This window comes from Bombina bombina, chromosome 7, assembly GCF_027579735.1.
Source record: "Bombina bombina isolate aBomBom1 chromosome 7, aBomBom1.pri, whole genome shotgun sequence".
NCBI lineage: Eukaryota > Metazoa > Chordata > Amphibia > Anura > Bombinatoridae > Bombina > Bombina bombina.
In genome coordinates this window covers 212,362,053-212,384,991 of record NC_069505.1, presented here as the reverse complement: position 1 = coordinate 212,384,991, position 22,939 = coordinate 212,362,053, and the positions used below count along the sequence as shown (strand labels likewise).

Genomic DNA, 22,939 nt, shown 5'->3' with positions numbered 1-22,939 from the left:
CTTTTTTTTTTTTAGATGTTTGAGTCGTATGCTGAAGTATTATAGTAGTGATAGAGAATCCTAAGGCCTAACCAATGAGACTATATGCTTTACACCTAAGTCGGTCCAGACTCAATAGGTAGGGTATTTTTAATGGACATCCTGATTGGTGGTTGTTCTCCAATGTTTTGCTAACTACATACCAATAAGATATTTAGTGGGGTGTTTGTACTACGGCCCAGAATGTTTGTTTACTCTATTATAAGCGGGGCTTTTCCGCTTATAATGTACATTCACCCAATATGGTGAATTCATCAGCGGTACTAATCCGCTACCTTACTCATATGCATACAAAGCTATAAAAATGTGTTGCCTCTCATAAACTTTAGTTTGTTATGGCTTATAAGGACCATTATAATGTATCACTCTAACTGGCAGCAATACATGTTCTAGAGGTACTAGTGTTAAGTTTACATATAAATTAAAAAGAGGTATCAAATTATTCTTGCACTTCCAGTTTTGTATTGTTATTAGAGAGGTTTGCTATATTTTACAAGAATCTCATATGGTGTCTTCAGTTTTGTCAAACAGGTAATCTTTTTTTAGTGCAAAATATGTTTAGTGCTAATTTATTTTATGTTTGTCATGGTCGTTTTGCACATCTATTATGTGCATTCTATATGTATGATAAAACAAAGTGTATGTTATTAGCCGAAATACCTCAATAAAAAAACTTTGATTTGGGAAAAAATTACATTCTCTATCTGAATCATGAAAGTTTATTTTGAACTACTGTCCCTTTAAGGAGGTTTTGGCTACCTTGGATGACTCCTATACGACTGTCTTAGTCAACCCTAAGAAGTCTAGTAAACTAAACAAGTACTTTGATGTTCCCTCCCCGGTGGATGTATTTCCTGTACCAGACTGTGCTACAGAGATTATTGCACGGGAGTAGGACCTTTTTTCTTCAGGGTCCCTTCCTTCATCCAAATCTCAGTTCTCTGAAGCGGATTGCTTGGAGATTAAACGCTTAATTTCTCCAACATAGGTGTGTCCGGTCCACGGCGTCATCCTTACTTGTGGGATATTCTCTTCCCCAACAGGAAATCTCTTCCCCAACAGGAAATGGCAAAGAGCCCAGCAAAGCTGGTCACATGATCCCTCCTAGGCTCCGCCTACCCCAGTCATTCTCTTTGCCGTTGTACAGGCAACATCTCCACGGAGATGGCTTAGAGTTTTTTAGTGTTTAACTGAAATGTTGGCCCCCGATCCGGGACCGGATCTGGTGGGGGGCAGACTCTCTCTCTTCGCTCAGGCTTGGGCAAGAGATGTTCTGGATCCTTGGGCGCTAGAAATAGTCTCCCAAGGTTATCTTCTGGAATTCAAGGGACTTCCCCCAAGGGGGAGGTTCCACAGGTCTCAGTTGTCTTCAGACCACATAAAAAGACAGGCATTCTTACATTGTGTAGAAGACCTGTTAAAAATGGGAGTGATTCATCCCGTTCCATTAAGAGAACAAGGGATGGGGTTCTACTCCAATCTGTTTATAGTTCCCAAAAAAGAGGGAACGTTCAGACCAATCTTAGATCTCAAGATCTTAAACAAGTTTCTCAAGGTTCCATCGTTCAAGATGGAAACCATTCGAACTATTCTTCCTTCCATCCAGGAAGGTCAATTCATGACCACGGTGGATTTAAAGGATGCGTATCTACATATTCCTATCCACAAGGAACATCATCGGTTCCTGAGGTTTGCATTCCTGGACAAACATTACCAGTTTGTGGCGCTTCCTTTCGGATTAGCCACTGCTCCAAGGATTTTCACAAAGGTACTAGGGTCCCTTCTAGCTGTGCTAAGACCAAGGGGCATTGCTGTAGTACCTTACTTGGACGACATTCTGATTCAAGCGTCGTCCCTTCCTCAAGCAAAGGCTCACACGGACATTGTCCTGGCCTTTCTCAGATCTCACGGATGGAAAGTGAACGTGGAAAAGAGTTCTCTATCTCCGTCAACAAGGGTTCCCTTCTTGGGAACAATAATAGACTCCTTAGAAATGAGGATTTTTCTGACAGAGGCCAGAAAAACAAAACTTCTAGACTCTTGTCGGATACTCCATTCCGTTCCTCTTCCTTCCATAGCTCAGTGCATGGAAGTGATCGGGTTGATGGTAGCGGCAATGGACATAGTTCCTTTTGCACGCATTCATCTAAGACCATTACAACTGTGCATGCTCAGTCAGTGGAATGGGGACTATACAGACTTGTCTCCGAAGATACAAGTAAATCAGAGGACCAGAGACTCACTCCGTTGGTGGCTGTCCCTGGACAACCTGTCACGAGGGATGACATTCCGCAGACCAGAGTGGGTCATTGTCACGACCGACGCCAGTCTGATGGGCTGGGGCGCGGTCTGGGGATCCCTGAAAGCTCAGGGTCTTTGGTCTCGGGAAGAATCTCTTCTACCGATAAATATTCTGGAACTGAGAGCGATATTCAATGCTCTCAAGGCTTGGCCTCAGCTTGCGAGGGCCAAGTTCATACGGTTTCAATCAGACAACATGACAACTGTTGCGTACATCAACCATCAGGGGGGAACAAGGAGTTCCCTGGCGATGGAAGAAGTGACCAAAATCATTCTATGGGCGGAGTCTCACTCCTGCCACCTGTCTGCTATCCACATCCCAGGAGTGGAAAATTGGGAAGCGGATTTTCTGAGTCGTCAGACATTGCATCCGGGGGAGTGGGAACTCCATCCGGAAATCTTTGCCCAAGTCACTCAGCTGTGGGGCATTCCAGACATGGATCTGATGGCCTCTCGTCAGAACTTCAAAGTTCCTTGCTACGGGTCCAGACCCAGGAATCCCAAGGCGGCTCTAGTGGATGCACTAGTAGCACCTTGGACCTTCAAACTAGCTTATGTGTTCCCGCCGTTTCCTCTCATCCCCAGGCTGGTAGCCAGGATCAATCAGGAGAGGGCGTCGGTGATCTTGATAGCTCCTGCGTGGCCACGCAGGACTTGGTACGCAGATCTGGTGAATATGTCATCGGCTCCTCCTTGGAAGCTACCTTTGAGACGAGACCTTCTTGTTCAGGGTCCGTTCGAACATCCGAATCTGGTTTCACTCCAGCTGACTGCTTGGAGATTGAACGCTTGATCTTATCGAAGCGAGGATTCTCAGATTCTGTTATCGATACTCTTGTTCAGGCCAGAAAGCCTGTAACTAGAAAGATTTACCACAAAATTTGGAAAAAATATATCTGTTGGTGTGAATCTAAAGGATTCCCTTGGGACAAGGTTAAGATTCCTAGGATTCTATCCTTCCTTCAAGAAGGATTGGAAAAAGGATTATCTGCAAGTTCCCTGAAGGGACAGATTTCTACCTTGTCTGTGTTACTTCACAAAAAGCTGGCCGCTGTGCCAGATGTTCAAGCCTTTGTTCAGGCTCTGGTTAGAATTAAGCCTGTTTACAAACCTTTGACTCCTCCTTGGAGTCTCAATTTAGTTCTTTCAGTTCTTCAGGGGGTTCCGTTTGAACCCTTGCATTCCGTTGATATTAAGTTATTATCTTGGAAAGTTTTGTTTTTAGTTGCAATTTCTTCTGCTAGAAGAGTTTCAGAATTATCTGCTCTGCAGTGTTCTCCTCCTTATCTGGTGTTCCATGCAGATAAGGTGGTTTTACGTACTAAACCTGGTTTTCTTCCAAAAGTTGTTTCTAACAAAAACATTAACCAGGAGATTATCGTACCTTCTCTGTGTCCGAAACCAGTTTCAAAGAAGGAACGTTTGTTGCACAATTTGGATGTTGTTCGCGCTCTAAAATTCTATTTAGATGCTACAAAGGATTTTAGACAAACATCTTCCTTGTTTGTTGTTTATTCTGGTAAAAGGAGAGGTCAAAAAGCAACTTCTACCTCTCTCTCTTTTTGGATTAAAAGCATCATCAGATTGGCTTACGAGACTGCCGGACGGCAGCCTCCCGAAAGAATCACAGCTCATTCCACTAGGGCTGTGGCTTCCACATGGGCCTTCAAGAACGAGGCTTCTGTTGATCAGATATGTAGGGCAGCGACTTGGTCTTCACTGCACACTTTTACCAAATTTTACAAGTTTGATACTTTTGCTTCTTCTGAGGCTATTTTTGGGAGAAAGGTTTTGCAAACCGTGGTGCCTTCCATTTAGGTGACCTGATTTGCTCCCTCCCTTCATCCGTGTCCTAAAGCTTTGGTATTGGTTCCCACAAGTAAGGATGACGCCGTGGACCGGACACACCAATGTTGGAGAAAAAAGAATTTATGTTTAACTGATAAATTAATTTCTCCAACGGTGTGTCCGGTCCACGGCCCGCCCTGGTTTTTTTAATCAGGTCTGATAATTTATTTTCTTTAACTACAGTCACCACGGTACCATATGGTTTCTCCTATGCAAATATTCCTCCTTAACGTCGGTCGAATGACTGGGGTAGGCGGAGCCTAGGAGGGATCATGTGACCAGCTTTGCTGGGCTCTTTGCCATTTCCTGTTGGGGAAGAGATTTCCTGTTGGGGAAGAGAATATCCCACAAGTAAGGATGACGCCGTGGACCGGACACACCGTTGGAGAAAGTAATTTATCAGGTAAACATAAATTCTGTTTTTATTTAAGCGTGGGTTTTCAGAGTTGGTCATTGAGACTTTGATCCATGCTCGCAAGCCTGTGACAAGAAAGATTTACCATAAGATATGGCGTAAATATCTGTGTGAATCCAGAGGTTACTCTTGGAAAAGTCAGGATTGCTAGGTTTTTGTGCTTCCTCCAGGAATGTCTGGAGAAGGGTTTATCTGCAAGTACTCTGAAGGGTCAGATCTCTGTTGTCTATTTTGTTGCATAAGCGTCTGGCGAACGTGTCAAATGTGCAATCTTTTTGTCAGGCCTTGGTTAGAATCAGGCCTGTGTTTAAACCTGTTACTTCTCCATGGAGTCTTAACCTTGTTATTAAAGTTCTTTAGCAGGCTCCGTTTGAGCCTATGCATTCCATAGATATTAAGAGGTTTTCTTGTAAGGTTTTGTTTCTTGTTGCTATTTCTTCTGCTCCTAGAGTCTCGAACCCTCAGCGCTGCAGTGTGATTCCTTTTATCTTGTCTTTCATGCTGATAAGGTGGTTCTTTGTTCTAAGTTAGGTTTCCTTCCTAAAGTTGTTTCGGACAGGAATATTAATCAGCAAATCGTTGTTCCTTCGTGTCCTAATCCTTCTCATAAGGAGTGTTTGCTGTACAACCTAGATGTTGTGTGTGTGCACTGAAATTCTACTTGCAGGCAACTAAGGCCTAAAGCCAGTCTTCTGCTTTTTGTTTCTTTGGGAAACGCAAGGGTCAGAAAGCTACTGCTACTTTCGTTTTGGCTGAAGAGACTGCTGGACAGCAACCTCCTGAGAGAATCACAGCTCATTCCACAAGGGCTGTTTCTTCTTCTTGGGCCTTCAAAGATGAAGATTCTGTGGAACAGATTTGCAAGGCTGCAACTTGGTGTCCTCTGCATACTTTTTCTAAATTGTATAAATGTAATACTTTTTGCTTCGGCTGAGGCTTCTTTTGGTAAAGAGGTTCTTCAAGCGGTGGTGCCTTCTGTTTAGGTTACCTGTCTTGTCCCTCCCTTATCTGTGTCCTCTAGCTTGGGTATTGATTCCCAAAGTAATTGATGATCCGTGGATTCACTGTGTCTTAAAGATATCAAAATTTGTTTACCTGGTAAATTTATTTCTTGACACGGTGAGTCCACGGCCCTCCTTGTTTTTGAGTTTGTTTTTTTTTATCATCTAATCCTCGGGCACCTCAGCACCTTGTGTTATTTCCTTTCTCTCTTTTCCTTTAGCGGAATGTCTGGGGTTTGTGGGAAGGGGGGGGGGGGTGTGATACTTAACAGATTTGCTGTGCTGCTCTTTGTCTCCTCCTGCTGGCCAGGAGTGCTATTCCCAACAGTAATTGATGATGATCCGTGGACTCGCCGTTTCAAGAAAGAAATTAATTAATCAGGTAAACATAAATTGTTTTTCACATCTCCTCCTCCACATTTGTACCCACTAGATTGAAAAGTTTTAGTTTGATTCTGCATACTTGAAACCATTCACATTTTCATGCCTGCTTAAAAAGATGCAACAGAATGTGCCCTAAATGTCCTGGGAATGGGAATTTATTGTGCTCTAACTCTGCGCTACACTTGGAAATCAAGCAAAAGCTTATATTTGCTTCAACAATACAAATGCTTTTTGCTTGTGAACAATGTTTGTAATTTGTATTTCATATGTTAGATTCTATGTTGCTTTTTTATAATTGTTTTTGCAGGGTCATCAGACCAAGAATCAGAACACATTTAGATTTTTTTTTTTCTTTCTGTTTTCCCTGTGTGCCGCTGTCTTGTCTCTCTGCCTGTTATTTATGAGGTTTCCCAGCAAGCAGATGGGGATCTTTTGTAGCATTATTTGGTGCAAATTAGCCACTTTATGACAAATCCTCCTATGTGTTTATAAAAAAATAAAAAAACACACAATGCACCCAGTGGTAGCATGAAGAAAAAAAAAAAGCGCATTGCATATTGTCTCCCGCAACTGTCTGTGCACTCGGCAAAGTTTAGGTGACCACAAACGCCTGTTGCTTCGTGGGGTTGAGTAGTATGTCTGTATTTCAGACGGATTTGATAAAAGCTGATCTTTTGCCTTATTGCTTAGCATTGTTTTTCTAGTTTCCTTTTTCTTTCTGCTTTCATTTCCTGCCCCACATTTGGACATATTTTAATTGTTAGTAAAACTGTAATTTTGACACTTTGTGTTTTTCTTCTCAGTATACTTTGCCTCTTGAGCTGATTAACCAGCAGAATCTGACTGAATGGATTGAGATTCTGAAGACTGTTGTGGATCGGGATGTTCCTGCAGTGAGTATTCCAGTAGCTGATACCATTTCATGTTTACTTCTAGCTAAAATACTAATGCTAGTGTCAAAATAAAGTGTGTACTGTAGATGCAGAAGCTTTTAAAGGGACATGAAACACAAACATGTTGTCTTCATGATACAGAATACCATTTTTAAATAAGTTTCCAACTTCTGTTATCAAGTTTCCTTTGTTCTCTTCTCTTGTTTTGTAGAAGATATCTCGATAAGTAACGTTCACTTGCCTGGAGCACTATAAAGTAAATAGTGCTGCCACCTAGTGCTCTTGCTAATATAGAACATTGTTGCAAAACTGCTGCCATATAATACTGCAGACACATGCACACTCCTGATCATACCTTCCTAGTTTTTAACAAATGATAGCTAGAAAACCAATAATTTGATAATAGAACATACAATTTTTAACAACTTTCCAATTTACTTCTATCTGAATCATGAAAATCATTGGGTTTTATGTCCCTTTAACAGTGTATTGATTTTATATACGGTTTTCTATACTGCATATAAAAAAGTTGCTTTGTACATTTGCTTTTTGATAGGAAACTCTCCAGGTTGATGAAGATGACAGGCCAGAATTACCCTGGTGGAAATGTAAGAAGTGGGCTTTGCACATATTGGCAAGACTCTTTGAGAGGTATGACTTTTTTTTTTTTACAGGTGAGCTTAAAGTGAATGTAAAGTTTAATGAATGAGTGCCCGGTTGTTAAAAATAACACAGGGGCACTTTCATTCAATAAACTTTACATTGCAGAATTTTTTTAAAAATACCTTTCTTTAGCAAACCCGGACCAGCGATTTCCCCCGCCTGCTTCTCATGCACAGCAATGATGAAACCGGCTTCCTCCAATCACGGCGCGGCCTCAGAAGATGGATGCTCTGGGGTGCACACCATGATTGGAGGAAGCCGGTTTAGTCATTACAGAGGAGCTGCGGGGGATAGCTGGTCCGCGTTTTTTAAAGAAAGGTGTATGTTTTTTAAAAAGTTTAAAGTTTAATGAATGAAAGTGCTTTAAGGTTTGTTTGGTGAGGTAGTAAGGTACTGTAATAGGATCATGATTTTGTAGTTAAACTCTAATCCTCTCGGTATTTAGGATCAACACTTAGTGTTTTTTTCTTTTTCTCTTTAATTTTGTAAAAACAATATTTGAAACCTTCATGTTTTTTTATTATACATAAATATTTACTTATTTGTGTTTTGGGAGAGTATTAGATATGTGATGTGGACTTTTTACAGGCGTTGGCAAGAAGCATAGATTGTGTAACCTGGTTTTAAATCAAATTTATTTTTGCGTACGTTTTTTATAGCTGAGTTGCAAAATGCATTTCCATTGCTTACTAAATAAATGAGAAAATGTACTTGTTCTAAATGTCAGTGGTATTTAGGTTCTCTTGTGACTGTATATGTTTATTGGATATTGTAATACAGGGCTCGACAAACCCAGGAGCCTGGGAGCCACTGGCTCCTAGAATTTTTACCCCTGGCTCCTATCTTTTTGGGTTATTATCCATATATCTATATACAAATCCAAACAAAAAACTTGCACTCGCTGTACTTTACAATGAAGTACATTTTTTACTGTGAAAATAAAGTGCAAGATTTTTGTTTGCTTATTGATACCACTAGCACCCTGGCAGTTGTTGAATGGAGTGAGTGCACATCTGAGAGAGAATATTTTATCCTGAAAAATCGTTGTCCCTTTGCTGAATTTCCTTTTTTTTTTTCTTTTTTTTTTCTTTCTTTTTTTTCCCCTCCCATTAGTCCGTGAGCAGTGTATATAACAAGTTATCAGTTGTGTGCAAACTCGCTCTTTTTCTTGTGGGAGTGCTCCCCATTAGTCCGTGAGCAGTGTATAACAAGGTATCGGTTGTGCGCAAATGCACTTTTCTTGAACAGGTTATTAATGGGTACTTTAACAGATTAGTTTGGTAATAGCCTCTTTTTATGCAGCGTTTGACCTTGAGTTTTTAACTCTTTCAGATATGGAAGCCCAGGTAATGTCTCCAAAGAATACAATGAGTTTGCTGAAGTCTTCCTCAAGGCCTTTGCTGTTGGTGTTCAGCAGGTACAGCTCTTGTTTCTCACATATTAGTTGTAGGTCTGCAGCAGCACTTACTGACTTTCTCTCCATGCCAGGGATTTATTTGATAATCAGACACTTAATTTTAAGCCATTTTTACTACACAAGAAAATCATACAGACTTACATTTTTGTTTTATGACTTAGAAGAATTAGGTTTGCGCCTTTTGTGTCCTGGAGGTGGCGGCCGCTCACGGCATTCAGCTCTTTTTGGAGCCGGATTTCTTCTTGTATAAATGCAACACATTAAGATTTGGATTTGCTTAGATATTAGTGTGTGACACTTTCACAAGAAGAAATCAGTCTCCATTAAGATCTGAATGCTATGAGCGGTCGCTGCCTTCTGCATCCAGATGCTTATGAAAATCACAAATGACCAAGCCTAATAAGAATGTTCAGTAAATTTAACTATCCCAAGTATTTTACAAGCACAAAAGGAAGAGCCCTTACTGCTTGGTGTTAAACACGAAGCACAGTTATCTGCACATCAAACGGGCGTCGTCATGAGTTAACATTTCTTTCAGAGTCTCCTTTGTTCACACTTAAATGGACAGTCAATGCTAAAATTGTTATTGCACAAAAAGATAGATCATGCCTTTACTACCCATTCCTCAGCTTTGCACAACAAACATTGTTATATTCATATTCTTTATAACTTAACATCTCAAAATTGCTGCTGGTTTCTAAGTCCTTGAAGGCTGTCTCTTGTCACATGCTTTTGTATTCACTTTTCACAACAGGGGAGTGCTATTTCACGTGAGCTATATAGATAACATTGTGATGATGCCATGGCTTGTGGCAGACACTGCACTAATTGGCTAAAATGCAAGTCAATAGATAAGTCATGTGATCAGAGGTAAAATGTATATTCGTATACCTGTGTTGGTTATGCAAAACTTGGGAATGGTTAATAAAAGGATTATCTATCTTTTTTTTAAAACAATAACTTGTGGTGTAGACAGTCCCTTTAACAACTTTTATCAGTAAACAATTTGTTGGGTTGACTTCACGACTCTTATAACAGTACTTTAATTCCAGCTATGTCCTTTAAAAATAGGTTAATAAAATTTGTTCTGTTAAAGTGAAGGTCAACTTTCATGATTAAGTGCCCGGTTTTTATAAAAACTTAAACAGGGGCAATTTCATTCATGAAAGTTAACATTGCATCGGATTTTACAAAAACTTACCACCTTATCCTGAAACACCGGATCGGCGATTCCATGCCTGCAGCTCATCTGTACTTGGTCAGCAATGGCCAAACCGGCTCTCTCCAATCACGTCTACCCCCCCACCCCCCAGGAGCGTTCATCTGGTGAGACCACGCCGTGATTGGAGGAAGCCGGTTTCGTTATTACTGTGTTAGTACAGCAGGAAGAAGTAGGGGGGGCTATTGTTGATCCGGAGTTTCAGGAGAAGTATTTGTAAAATCCGGTGTGATGTAAACTTTCATGAATGAAAGTGCCCCTGTTTTTAATGGGGTTTTTAAAAAACAAAAAAAGGGCACTTTATCATGAAAGTTGACATTCACTTTAATGCTTGTTTGCAGATGTAATTTTTACACTGTATATGTGGATACTTACTGCTTACAATGAAAACGCATATCTCTCTGCTTTAACTCTGCTGTGAGGGATGTAGTGTAGACATTCCTGAAGTATGTAATAATGGCTGCAGGGCTGTGTGCACAGTGTTGGTCTGTGTTTAGGGGTGTAGCCAGCATGTGTTTTGCATGTTGGTTGCTCCCCTCACACAAAACCTGTAGCCAGAGATTAATTTGAGTTCATAGTACTGGTCTAGTGATGTCGTCTGATGGACACTCTATCCACTGACCAGCCTCCAAACTCTCAAACACAGATCTGCGTCCTTGTGTTAAATACATCTATATCTCTTAACTAGAAAAATGTATTGCTCGCTCTTACTCAACTTGACTTTAGATGGGTCAGTTGTCGCTGTCAGTGTTGAAACCTGTGACCAAAAGATTGAATACATATTGCAAGTACTTCAGTGTGATCAGTCTCACCAGCTCTTAGCATGTTTTAGCAAGAGAGCTAAGGGTTAGAATGGTCAAGCCAATTAAGCTTGTGTTGACATTTGTTATATGTAATGTGATCTTCTTCTACAGGTTTTATTGAAGGTTCTTTACCAATACAAAGAGAAGCATTACATGGCTCCCAGAGTCTTGCAGCAGACGCTGAACTATCTCAACCAAGGAGTGTCTCATGCTGTTACATGGAAAAACTTGAAGCCCCATATTCAGGTGAGGACTCTTGTGCAAGTTAATTTCCACTGTTGTGTTTTTATTTAAAAAATTTGTCTTTTCTAACTTCCACAAGACTTAAAAGCCAGCCATTACTTGATCAATGCAAACGCTTATTTATCTTTTCATTATTATAAGAGGCTCTTAAACGTGCGCTGCAAGAGTGCCAATTTGACTTCTTCTGGGACAACAATTCTTGATTTGCTTCTTGAAATAAAACGATTAGGTGTGGTTAAAGGGACACTAAACACAAATCAAATACATGATTATAAACCTTCATATAAAAGAATAATTTTGCATTGAAACTGCAGCTTTATTTTGTCAAATGATTATATTTTATGTTCTTTTCAACAAATGAACCATTGCTAACCAATCACAAACTAATATTCAGATATAGCACAAACTTTGGTGCAAGATCAGCAAGTTAAAATCTGCAACTCAAGATCTTAACATGGTGATGTAGCAGCAGAATTAATCTGGCCCCCAAAAAGATCAGAATATTGCTGGTTTCCGCATTCTGATCCTAAGGATCCGAATGCACAAGTCTACTGGTGAGTGCAAAAATATAATCACTGACCTGAGTAGCACAATGTTAGTCTGTATTCAAAAATAAAGTTGAGCAGCCAAACACTAGGAGTGTGTGTTAGAAGTTAAAGCAAGTTATTGATCTTTATCAAACATTTATATTGATTAGTAGGTATATAGATCTACAGCCTCTTGAAAATAGTTAGAAACTTTGGAGGAGCAATCTCTCTTAACCCCTTAGCACTTTCTGTGCACCAGTCTTTCTATTTGGATTCTCATAGGTATAAATAGATGGCATATGTCAGATCTATGCAGTTGGCGCTCATCAGTATAAATTCTTGGTTCCCGGCTAGTTTTACAGAACTGTTACATTAGTGACTGTAAATCACCACTGCGTAATGTTAACTTCTTGGTGGTAGCAAACTAGCAATTTGCCTCCATTTTTTGGTGCCCCTTTTCACACAAATCTGAAAATGGTTTCTCAATGTAAAGTAATGGGTACCATTGTCTTTTTCAGGGGATTATCCAAGATGTCATCTTTCCTTTAATGTGCTATACAGACTCTGATGAAGAATTGTGGCAGGAAGATCCATATGAATACATCCGCATGAAATTTGGTATGTCTTTAAATATAAGCAGCAGAAGCATTATTAATGATGTTTTATTTATTTCCTTTCTATTGCATAGTCGTGTATTCATGGTTGTGGGTTTTTTGTCTCTCCTTTTAGATGTCTTTGAGGATTTCATCTCCCCAACAACTGCTGCCCAAACGCTACTTTTTACAGCTTGCAGCAAAAGGAAAGAGGTATTTAGTCATTGGTTTTGTGCAATATGCATCTCTCTGTGGTTAAAGGATTTATGCTATGGAAAGTAACCTGAACACAAATATTTAAGGATTTGTTTAATGTAAAACCAGATATTTAAGGGAAAAACATTAGACTTACAGAAATCAATAATACAACGTAGATATAGATACCAGTTTTTGATTGCAGAAAAGAACTATAGGCCCATCAAGTCTGCCCATATTATTTATAAAGTGAACCTGCTTTAAACACCTACCTGTATGGTAAATGTAAATGATTTTTACTTCTAATGTTGTAGTATATATATATATATATATATATATATATATATATATATATATATATATATATATATATATATATATATATATATATATATATATATATATATATATATATATATATATATATATATATATATATATATATATATAAATATATATATAAATTTTTTTTTTTTTTTTAGGTTTTGCAAAAGACAATGGGCTTTTGTTACCAGATCCTTACAGAACCAGCAGCAGATCCTCGTAAGAAAGATGGAGCCTTGCATATGATTGGCTCTATGGCTGAAATATTATTAAAAGTAAGAATTGTTTTAACCATATAGGAATTAGTCCCTATTTTACTTATACATTTATTGCCTTTTTTTCTGAGTTTTCATGTCAGATGTTTAACCAACTTTTATAATATGAAATACTATATTTCAGGTACGCTTGAACTTATATTTTTTCTCTCTGTAAATGAACTCCAAGTTCAAACGTAAATGATACTGTAGCTCTTGCTCAGAAGCATAGTGTAGATAAAATAACTCCATCATGCAGTGCATGATTAATACTGACATTTTATAGCTAGCAATTTAAATCTCTGCTCGTATTTACAAGAATATTTTATATGTAGACTAATTGAGTGTCCTGCACAGAAAACTAAAATTTACAGGAAGAGCCTAGTTCTCAACCATTGTATCACATGCTGCTAAAAATGAGCTCTGAAAATCTTAAACACTAAATAAATGCTAGATTGTTGCATTAAAGGAAAAGATTCTGAGAATAACATGTAAATTTCTTTTTTATAGTTTCATTAGTTGTTTAGTGACAAAATAAGTGTAAAGTTTTAGTGACTATGGCTGCGTTCGGGCAGCGCTCCAAGCAAACTGGGAATCGCTTGGTGCGTTTTCCTCACACTTGCAAGTGAGATGCCTGGCGTTTTTTGAGCGCTCTGATGACTTAAGTTCCAGCGTGCTGGAAAAGCTGGGACTTTTCAGAGCAAGCTCAGACGCTTGGCAACATGGCAGCCTCCACACACGTGTTGCTGTGGAGGCTGCCATGTTTTTATAATCTGCAGAGGAGGGACAGGTGAGGTGGATAAGTGACAGCCGCATTTAGTACAGGGCTTAGTGGAAATAGGTTACTTAACCTATCCCCACTTTGCCCTGTACTAAATGCTGCTGTCAGATTTATCCGGTGTTATGCCAAGAATTGTTTCATAAGCCAACACACACTATGCCTAACGTCCGCCCAGGCTGCCTCCCACTTCTACTAAACTACACCCAGGATACCTCCCCACTCCTCCAAAATGCCACCCAGCTACGTTGGGACAGATGAGCCGTTACATATAAACACTAAGTATAGGTGATATCTGTCCCAACGTAGCTGGGTGGCATTTTGGAGGAGTGGGGAGGTATCCTGGGTGGAGTTTAGTAGAAGTGGGAGGTAGCCTGGGCGGAGGTTAGGCATAGTGTTAGCTGCTTACTAGAGATGTGTGGGCGGGGTTCCGGGAATTGCTTATTCCCGATTTTGATAAACCCCCAGATTCGACACAACACCGGTGTTATGCCGATAATGATTTCCCCAGTCTTTTGGCAAACATCGCAACTCTGACCCACCTCTATTCAGTGCAGGATAAGCTACAGGGGCTGAGCTAAGAGCAGCTGAATGGAGGTGGGTCAGAGTTCCGATGTTTGCGAAGAGACTGGGGAAATCATTCTCAGCATAACGGTGTTGTGTAACAGCTAAGGGAGCTTAGTAAAAACGTTCGCATGCGCAGTCCATTATTGTGCAGCAGATCCCTTTGTGCATGTTTACGGTTTTTCCAAGCTCCCTTTTTTGTGACGTCACCTAGCGCCACGTCATCGCTGGGAGTGAAGCGCCTCCACTAGCTCCTGAACGCGGCCTATAAAACAATGGGAGCTGCCATGTAACTTGTGTTACCTTCTCTGCTGTGGCAAATTAGGGACAGTTATAAATAGGTCACTAGTGTGCAGCCAATGGCTGTGTGGAATATAAGTGTTCTGCACTTCCATTTCTAACAGGAACTGAAAAGCTCAGAATGGAGTGAAGAATATATATAGATATAGAGAGAAAAACAAGTATGTAAGCAGTAGTTTTATGTGGATAATAAGGATAAAGAATAGTGCTCACCTTATTTAACCTCAAACATGTGAGGTATGTTGATTGCACGGAAGGAATGTTAATCCCTATCTGTATTAAAGATGCTACTTTTTCATCCACCTTTTGGAGTATGGTGTTCCTCTTATCAGCCTCCTGGAGTATGCTATCTGTTCCTTCTCTGAGTATAGTAGAATGGTATTCGCTCCTTCTCATATATGGAGTATGGTAGAATGGATTCTGTTCTTTCTCCTCTGGAGTATAGTAGAATCCCTGCTAGGTGGGCCACAAGTAGCACTGTAATAATAATCCAAAGTTCGCTCAGCCTTTACGTGTCACCTTACAAAAGCACAAATCAAGTCACAGTCGGGGTGTTGAGACTTTTGATTTCCTCTGTTTAAATCTCCTGTTTAAAGGGACAGTCTACACTAAAATTGTCTTTCTATAGAAAGATAGATAACACATTTACTACCCATTCCCCAGCTTTGCACAAACATTGTTATATTAATATACTTTCACCTTTAAACCTCTAAATTTCTGCTTGTTTCTAAGCCACTATAGACAGCCTCTTATCGCATGCTTTTTTATTTGCTTTTCACAAGACTGGTAATTCATGTGACCCATATAGATAGCATTGTGCTCTCTCCTGTGGAGTTGTCAAGGGCACAGCACTAATTGGCTAAAATACAAGTCAATAGATTCTAAATAGCCTTTTTATAGGGGGCCATCAGAGGCTTGGGTAGAAGGTAATCCGAGTTAAAAGGTATATAAATGTACCCATGTTGGCTGTACATAACTGGAAAATGGCTAATAAAGAAGGGATTATCTTTTTAAAGCATTTTAAAAAATGCTTTTAGATTCCTGCTGTCATGTTATAGGGACTTGGACTATTGTTAGAGTTCATTATTCATTGTTTCGTTTTTTCTTTTTTTTTTTTTCTTCTCCCCTTCCAGAAAAAAATCTACAAAGACCAGATGGAGTTCATGTTGCAAAACCATGTTTTCCCTCTTTTTAGTAGCGAGCTTGGTTACATGAGAGCACGGGTAAGCTTTGCCTTTTTTTTTTTTTTTTTTTTTTTAAATTTATAATTGACATTGTTAATTTACAATGACTGCAATCGTTAAACCACATTTCTTTTACAAGATACGATGAGTCCATGGATTTCATCCTTGTGGGATATCGCCTCCTGGTCAGCAGGAGGAGTCAAAGAGCACCACAGCAGAGCTGTATATATAGCTCCTCCATTCCCTCCCACTCCAGTGATTCTCTTTGCCTGTGTTAGTGTAGGAAGAGGTAAAGTTCTTCAAGCAGTGGTGCCTTCCGTTTAGGTTCCCTGTCTTGTTCCTCCCTTTTCATCCATGTACTATAGCTTTGGTATTGTATCCCACAAGTATGGATGAAATCCGTGGACTAATCGTATCTTGTAAAAGGAAATTTATTCTTGCCTGATAAATTTTGTTTCTTTTACGATACGATGAGTCCACGGCCCACCCTGTTTGTATATGACAGGTCTTTAATTTTGTTAAACTTCAGTCACCTTTGCACCTTGGCTTTTCCTTTCTCTTCCTAACTTCGGTCAAATGACTGGAGTGGGAGGGAAGGGAGGAGCTATATATACAGCTCTGCTGTGGTGCTCTTTGCCGCCTCCTGCTGACCAGGAGGTTATCCCACAAGTAAGGATGAAATCCGTGGACTCATCGTATCGTAAAAGAAACAAATTTATCAGGTAAGAATAAATTTCCTTTTTACAAATGCTGACAAGTTGATGCCTGTTCACTACATACGTATCCCACGCGTAACACTTTTCTATAAATGTGCAGATACAAAACCACCATGAGGATATATCAGTAAGGTTAATTTTTCAAAAGTCTCACTGATAATGGTAAGAATATCGCACCCAATTTCTGTGCCAAGCCTTTTTAGGCATTTAAAGTGAAAGTCAATCCTAGTGTTGTACAAACGCTAGGATTGACTATTGAAACAAAGGGGTCTTTAATTCATGAAGTATAAGATACTTCATGTAGTAAGCTCCTTTATTTGTTTCAATCGATCGCCATTCTTAGCTGCTACAGCAGCCCACAGCTGAAACATTTTTTTGCTAAAAGGTGAATCCGGCTTGGCACCCATGGGAGACGGATTTTTCCGCATGGCTATTGGCTAAGAGGTGAAAACGTCACCTCTTAGCAAATATTTTTTTAGTCGTGGGCTGCTGTAGCAGCTAAAACCGCTGATCGATTGAAACAAAGGAGCTTTCTACATGAAGTATCTTATACTTCATGAATGGAAGTCCCCTTTATTTGTTTCAAAAGTCAATCCTAGCATTTGTACAACGCTAGGATTGACTTTCACTTTAACTGGATAGCTTCAGAATGCTGCAGCTCTGTAGTAGGTAATTTGCTAAAACAAAATAGGGCAATTTTATATTAAACCTGTGACGGCCAACTTAGTAATACATGTGGCCACAAATATGTATTGTAGAAGCTTTATAGGCAGTGTATAAATTTGTGGCTATTAACCTCACATTTTTATACATTCTGATAATGTCCAGCAGCAAAGGTTTAAGCATATTTACAGTGTATCCTTTAACTGTGGCCGCCATGTTTGTCTGGCAACCACAAGTTTGCAAAGCCCAATTGTTTAATTTTAGTTTACCTGGGGCCACAAAAACTATGGCATACATGCTTCTGCTTTTTCCCAGGAGCTGCATGTCGCACTGCCAGTTGGCCTTCCTTTCTTTAAACAGGTTTATTTTTCCATAATGTCATTAATATTTAAGGGTTAGTTCCCAGAGTTGTGTGTTATGCATGTACGCTGAAATAGATCACACCTACAGCTTTCTCCTTGTAGACAGGGTTTTATGTGGCTGCAGGAATGTGTGCACAGTGTTAGTCTGTGTTTAGTGGAACAGTCAGCTTGCGTTTTGCATGTTCACTGTTTTGCTCATACAAAACCTGAGGCCAGAGATCATAGTACTGGTCAAGTGAAGTCTAATGGACAATCTCCCTACTGGCCAGCCTCCAAACTCTCATACATATCCTACTTTGGAGAAGGGGTCTTTACGGAGTTGTTAGACAGGCAATTTGACATGTTTTGTTGCCTACTTGTATTTCAATTGAAATCGGTCTAAATATTCATATTCTATGAAAATCATGAATACAAAAGAACATGTTTTCTGCTGTGATATATTTTTAGACCAATGTGCAAATTAGCCTTGAAAATGTATTTCATCTTAAAAATAAATTGACTGGTTTTCATACAGCACGATGTTCAGGTCTTCATTAACATGTAGGTGTTAAATGTAGGCCTGCTGGGTTCTTCACTACTTCTGCGAGGTAAAGTTTAAGAATGATCAGAACCTGCAGACAGCCCTAGAACTGACCAGAAGATGTTTGATTGATGACAGAGAGATGCCTGTAAAGGTGGAAGCTGCTATTGCTCTCCAAGTTCTTATCAGCAATCAAGATAAAGGTATAGATATCTGTAATTTAACATCTGACTCTAAAACCCACAAATGTTTGTTCATGATTCAGACAGAGCTTACAGTTTTGGAGTTTCCAATTTTACTTTGATTTGTTCTCATTTTTTTTTCTCGTATAGATACCTAGGTAGGTAGCGCTCACATGTTTGGAGCACTACATTGCATTACATATTGCTGCCATCTAGTTATCTTGCTTATCTATAACTTTCTTGCAAAACTGCTGCCATATAGTGCTACAGACACATGCATGATCCTGAGTGTACCTACCTGCTTTTTAACAGAGGATACCAATAGAGCGAAGAAAATTTAATAGAAGTAAATAGTCTAAATATATTTACAAAATTGCATTGCTTTGGCATCTCTAGGTTTTTTTTTTTTCTTTTTTTAAGACAGTGAGTCCACAGATCATCTTAATTACTAATGGGATATTCACCTCCTGGTCAGCAGGAGGCATAGAGCACCACAGCAGAACTGCCAAACAGCTCCTCCCCTCCCACCCCAGTCATTTTCTTTGCCTATATTAGTGATAGGAAGAGCTAAAGTGAGGTGTTAGTATAGATTCTTCAATCAAGAGTTTATTATTTTAAAAGTAGTGCAAGATTGTGCTGCTTTGTTCTAGGGTGTAGCCATAGTCCAAATCAGTCTCTTCAGAAGAGCTCTTGGTGGCTTTAGAGCAATGGGAACTTGTGGGACATAATCTCATTGCGCCTCTCATATATTTATGCTGTCCTTATCCTGATAACCTAAGTAAGATTACTCAGGTTTTATCTTTATCCACAGGGCTATGGGGGGGAGAGGACCTCTTAAACCTGCTGTGCTTCCATGCTGTCGGGCAGATTTTAAAGGTAAGTGTTAACTTTTATTCTGGGTCTGAAGAAAGGAAAATTCAAGACAGGAAGTGTAGCACTTTACTGGGACACATAACTCCTATATATGTATAAAAGGGAATCCTGTGACAGCATATTATTAGCAGGCACTGGGGCTGAGAGAGAATTAGAAGGTGGCTTCTCTGTGGCTTTTATAGACTAAGTATTTGTGAAAAAGTCACAGGACCAGCACACACTTCATAGGAATGTCCCTTTAAATCGCTTTAAGTTAGTTGTACAGTAGGTGCAAACCTGAGGGACCACCCTTTCCAAAGTCCCAGCATATAATATGAAGAATACCCAGTTAGCACTCTGGAGCAACAGCACCTTTATTTAGCAACATTTCGGGGCTCCTGCCCCTTTATCAAGCTAACAAATAAGTGAATTTATCAGACAATTATAGACACAGGTGGCCAATCAAAGCATCATAGGGAGGGGTCACTCACAAAGAGATCACACATAACCTCCAAAACATCCTTATTCACATTTAACCCCTACACTCCTGCAGTGAAATGATCACCAGTTAAAAACAAATGCAGCAAGTTGCTTATTCTACCACACATGTACAAATAACATGCATTGGTTAGTTTCATAGAATCTATCGAATATAATATAAACCAATATTTCTATTCAAAAGAAGACACAGAAAAAGCATGAAAAAAGCAACAAATTAAATAAAAAGTCAAATAACTGATTTAACCCTTTGGGGTACATGGTATCTAGTTTCCAAATCCATCTAGCCCCTCTGTATAATAAATCCTAGGATTTATTATACAGAGAGGCTAGATGGATTTGGAAACTACTAGATAGCATGTACCCCAAAGGGTTAAATCGGGAATTTGCCTTGCTTCCTTTTATTTAATGTGTTGCTTTTTTCATGCTTTTTCTGTGTCTTTTGAATTGAAATATTGGTTTATATTATATTCGATAGATTCTATGAAACTAACCAATGCATGTTATTTGTACATTTGTGGTAGAATAAGCAACTTGCTGCATTTGTTTTTAACTGGTGATCATTTCACTGCAGGAGTGTAGGGGTTAAATGTGAATAAGGATGTATTGGAGGTCATGTGTGATCTCTTTGTGAGTGACCCCCTCCCTATGAGGCTTTGATTAGCCACCTGTGTCTATAATTGTCTGATATATTCACTTATTTGTTAGCTTGATAAAGGGGCAGGAGCCCCGAAACGTTGCTCAATAAAGGTGCTGTTGCTCCAGAGTGCTAACTGGGTATTCTTCTTCATTTTATAGAGTTAGTATTTATTCACTTGGACCGAGCTGTGAAAAGGCTCTGGAGGGGGGTGATTGCTTGGTGTACTACCGAACATACGGTACTACAATTTGCCCCCAGGTTTTACAAGGCAGGGTTCAGTTATCTCCCGGTGGCCTAGATATAAACGCAATCATGGCGACCGGGAGATCGTGTGTGGTAACGCCCACGACGGGCGGGGTTATGTTTGGCGCTGTTTTTGAGCGACGCAATTTCCAATCTCTGGACTCCACTATAATGGGAAATCAGAGTTAAGTGCTATCATGCCCACGAGGGGCGGAGCTATGTTTGAGCCGACTTAGGCGGCTCTCGCTCCATTTATTCCGTTCATCAGAAGGTAGAGCGGTTATTATTTGCTAGCTCAGTACTCAGTGCTCTCATTTAGGTGGTTCCGGAATAGCGCTACAGCTGAGCTCCGGATCTGTATAGTAACAGGAAGTTCTAAATGTCAATGAGTTTGTATGCCATTTTAGTATGGGGTACTGATGGTTGGGCACCTCTGCAAGATTTAACTGAGGTGTAAGTAGGTATTACGATATTTGCGTGCTAATCTGGCTCATTTTTGCACACACAGTTAAAGTTTAAAATTTAAACAGTGACGTTTTTTTATATATTAATCTTTATTAAATGAATTTCAGCTGTTTGTTTTTTTCATCATTTGTGACTAAAGATGGAACAAGAGCAAACAAAAATAGTGATTTTTGAAAAAAAAAATTTAAGAGAAAGTAACGTGTTTTTTTTTACGTGTACATTTTTCTTGAAAAATTTCTCTTTTTGAACCTACTCCTTCCAAGGCGCTTGCTTTTTAGGAGTCTGACAATGGTCAATTTATGCCACAATTTTCTCCTATAGTGTCCCACTAAATGTTATAGCCCACTTGCAGTGCCCTGCGCTTCCTCACACTCCACCTTGAGTTACTCTGCATTTCATACATTACTAGAGGAATTATTTTCAATCATTTAGGACAATAGAAAATTGATTCAGTAGTTGCTATTCTGAATGGTTCTTCCCTGTTACCTGAAAGAGGAAGATACTTCGGGATTATCTGGGAGAGAATTCTCAGACTCGGATGGAATAATATCTTAATTTGATCTGAAGTTGTTTTTCTTTGTTTTTTAGCTTGAACACCTCCATTTGTTACTTTAGGAGGTTTTAGCTACCCTGGGTGACTCCGGACACTACTGGTGTAATCTATCATAGTGTGCCAAGTAAATTATAAGGAATGAAAGTCTGCATTCCATATATTTAAAAAGATGTTTTCCCATGGCCGACTCAGCTAAGGAGGCTGGGCAAACATTTCCTAGGGTGGAAAGGGTAGCTTCCAGTCTTACTAAGAGAACTACTATACCCTTAGAGGATAGTTGTGTTAAAGGTCTTAGGGACAAGAATTAGAAAAGGGATGTACACCAGGGTTTACAATGGCACCCAGCTGTGTACTTTGCTACCGTCACTAGTGTGACGGCATATTGTTTTGATGCGTTGTCTGATGTCAAACTCCCCTCGATGAATTTCAGGATAGGATAAAAGCTTTCAATTTGGCCAATTCCTTTGTCAAATTCTTCCCTTCAAGTTATCAAACCGGGAGCATAGGTTTCTCTCTTCCAGCTCACAGAGCCTTATGGTTAGAGCCTTGTTCTACGGATGTATGATCTAAGTCTAAGCTTTTAGGGATTCCTTACAAGGGGAAGACCTTGGTGGGACCTGGCTTGACGGAAATAATCTCTTTTGAAATTGGAAGAATTGAAAAATAAAAATCCAAATAGCCTGCTGTTGAATCAAAAACAGCATGAAGGACATTCCACTGATCTGGGATCGGATCTTGTAGGGGGCAGACATTCAGTCTTTGCTGAGGCTTGGGTTTGAGATCACATTTCCTCCCAGAGGCAGGTTTCTGCTTTCAAAATTATCTGCAGATCAGACAAAAGGAGAGGCGTTCTTGCTCTGCGTAGGAGACCTCTCAGTCCTGGGAGTGATTGTTCCAGTACAGGTGCAGGGTCTGTTTTTTTTTTTTTTTTTTTTTTTTCTTTTTTAAATCTCAATCGGGTGGTGGTTCCCAAAAAAGGGAACCTTCAGACCACTTTTTAGATCTCTAGAGTCTAAATAAGTTTCTTAGTGTACCGTCCTTAAAGATGGGAACTATTTGTTCCATTCTTCCCTTGATCCAAGAGGGTCAATTATGACAACAGTAGATTTAAAGAACGCGTACCTTCATGTGTCATTCAGAAGAATCGTTTCAAGTTCTAAGGTTTGTCTTTCTGGACAAACTTTCAGTTCGTGGCTCTTCCTTTCGGTCTTGCCACAGCTCTCAAAGGCTCTGAGATCGCTGTTGGCGGTGCTTCGGTTACGGGGCATTGTAGTGGTGCCCTATCTGGACGACATCCTAG

General features: G+C 39.7%; 1 protein-coding gene and 2 non-coding genes across 3 annotated transcripts in view; all 3 read left to right on the top strand.

Annotated features, from left to right (window-relative positions):
• The window catches only part of IPO7 (importin 7), a 112,298-nt gene that overhangs the window by 28,311 nt on the left and 61,048 nt on the right, over nucleotides 1-22,939 (top strand). The window contains exons 6-14 of the mRNA XM_053720597.1: nucleotides 6,792-6,881; nucleotides 7,438-7,532; nucleotides 8,877-8,961; nucleotides 11,095-11,229; nucleotides 12,272-12,371; nucleotides 12,483-12,559; nucleotides 13,024-13,140; nucleotides 15,895-15,984; nucleotides 18,244-18,409. Of these exons, the coding sequence (XP_053576572.1) occupies nucleotides 6,792-6,881; nucleotides 7,438-7,532; nucleotides 8,877-8,961; nucleotides 11,095-11,229; nucleotides 12,272-12,371; nucleotides 12,483-12,559; nucleotides 13,024-13,140; nucleotides 15,895-15,984; nucleotides 18,244-18,409 (955 nt within the window). The remainder of the gene's footprint in view (nucleotides 1-6,791; nucleotides 6,882-7,437; nucleotides 7,533-8,876; nucleotides 8,962-11,094; nucleotides 11,230-12,271; nucleotides 12,372-12,482; nucleotides 12,560-13,023; nucleotides 13,141-15,894; nucleotides 15,985-18,243; nucleotides 18,410-22,939) is intronic.
• On the top strand, nucleotides 10,643-10,826 carry LOC128637118 (small nucleolar RNA SNORA23). The gene has a single exon (XR_008398982.1). It is a non-coding gene; the product is annotated as a small nucleolar RNA SNORA23 (small nucleolar RNA).
• Nucleotides 17,807-17,976, top strand: LOC128637119 (small nucleolar RNA SNORA23). Its single transcript, XR_008398983.1, has one exon. It is a non-coding gene; the product is annotated as a small nucleolar RNA SNORA23 (small nucleolar RNA).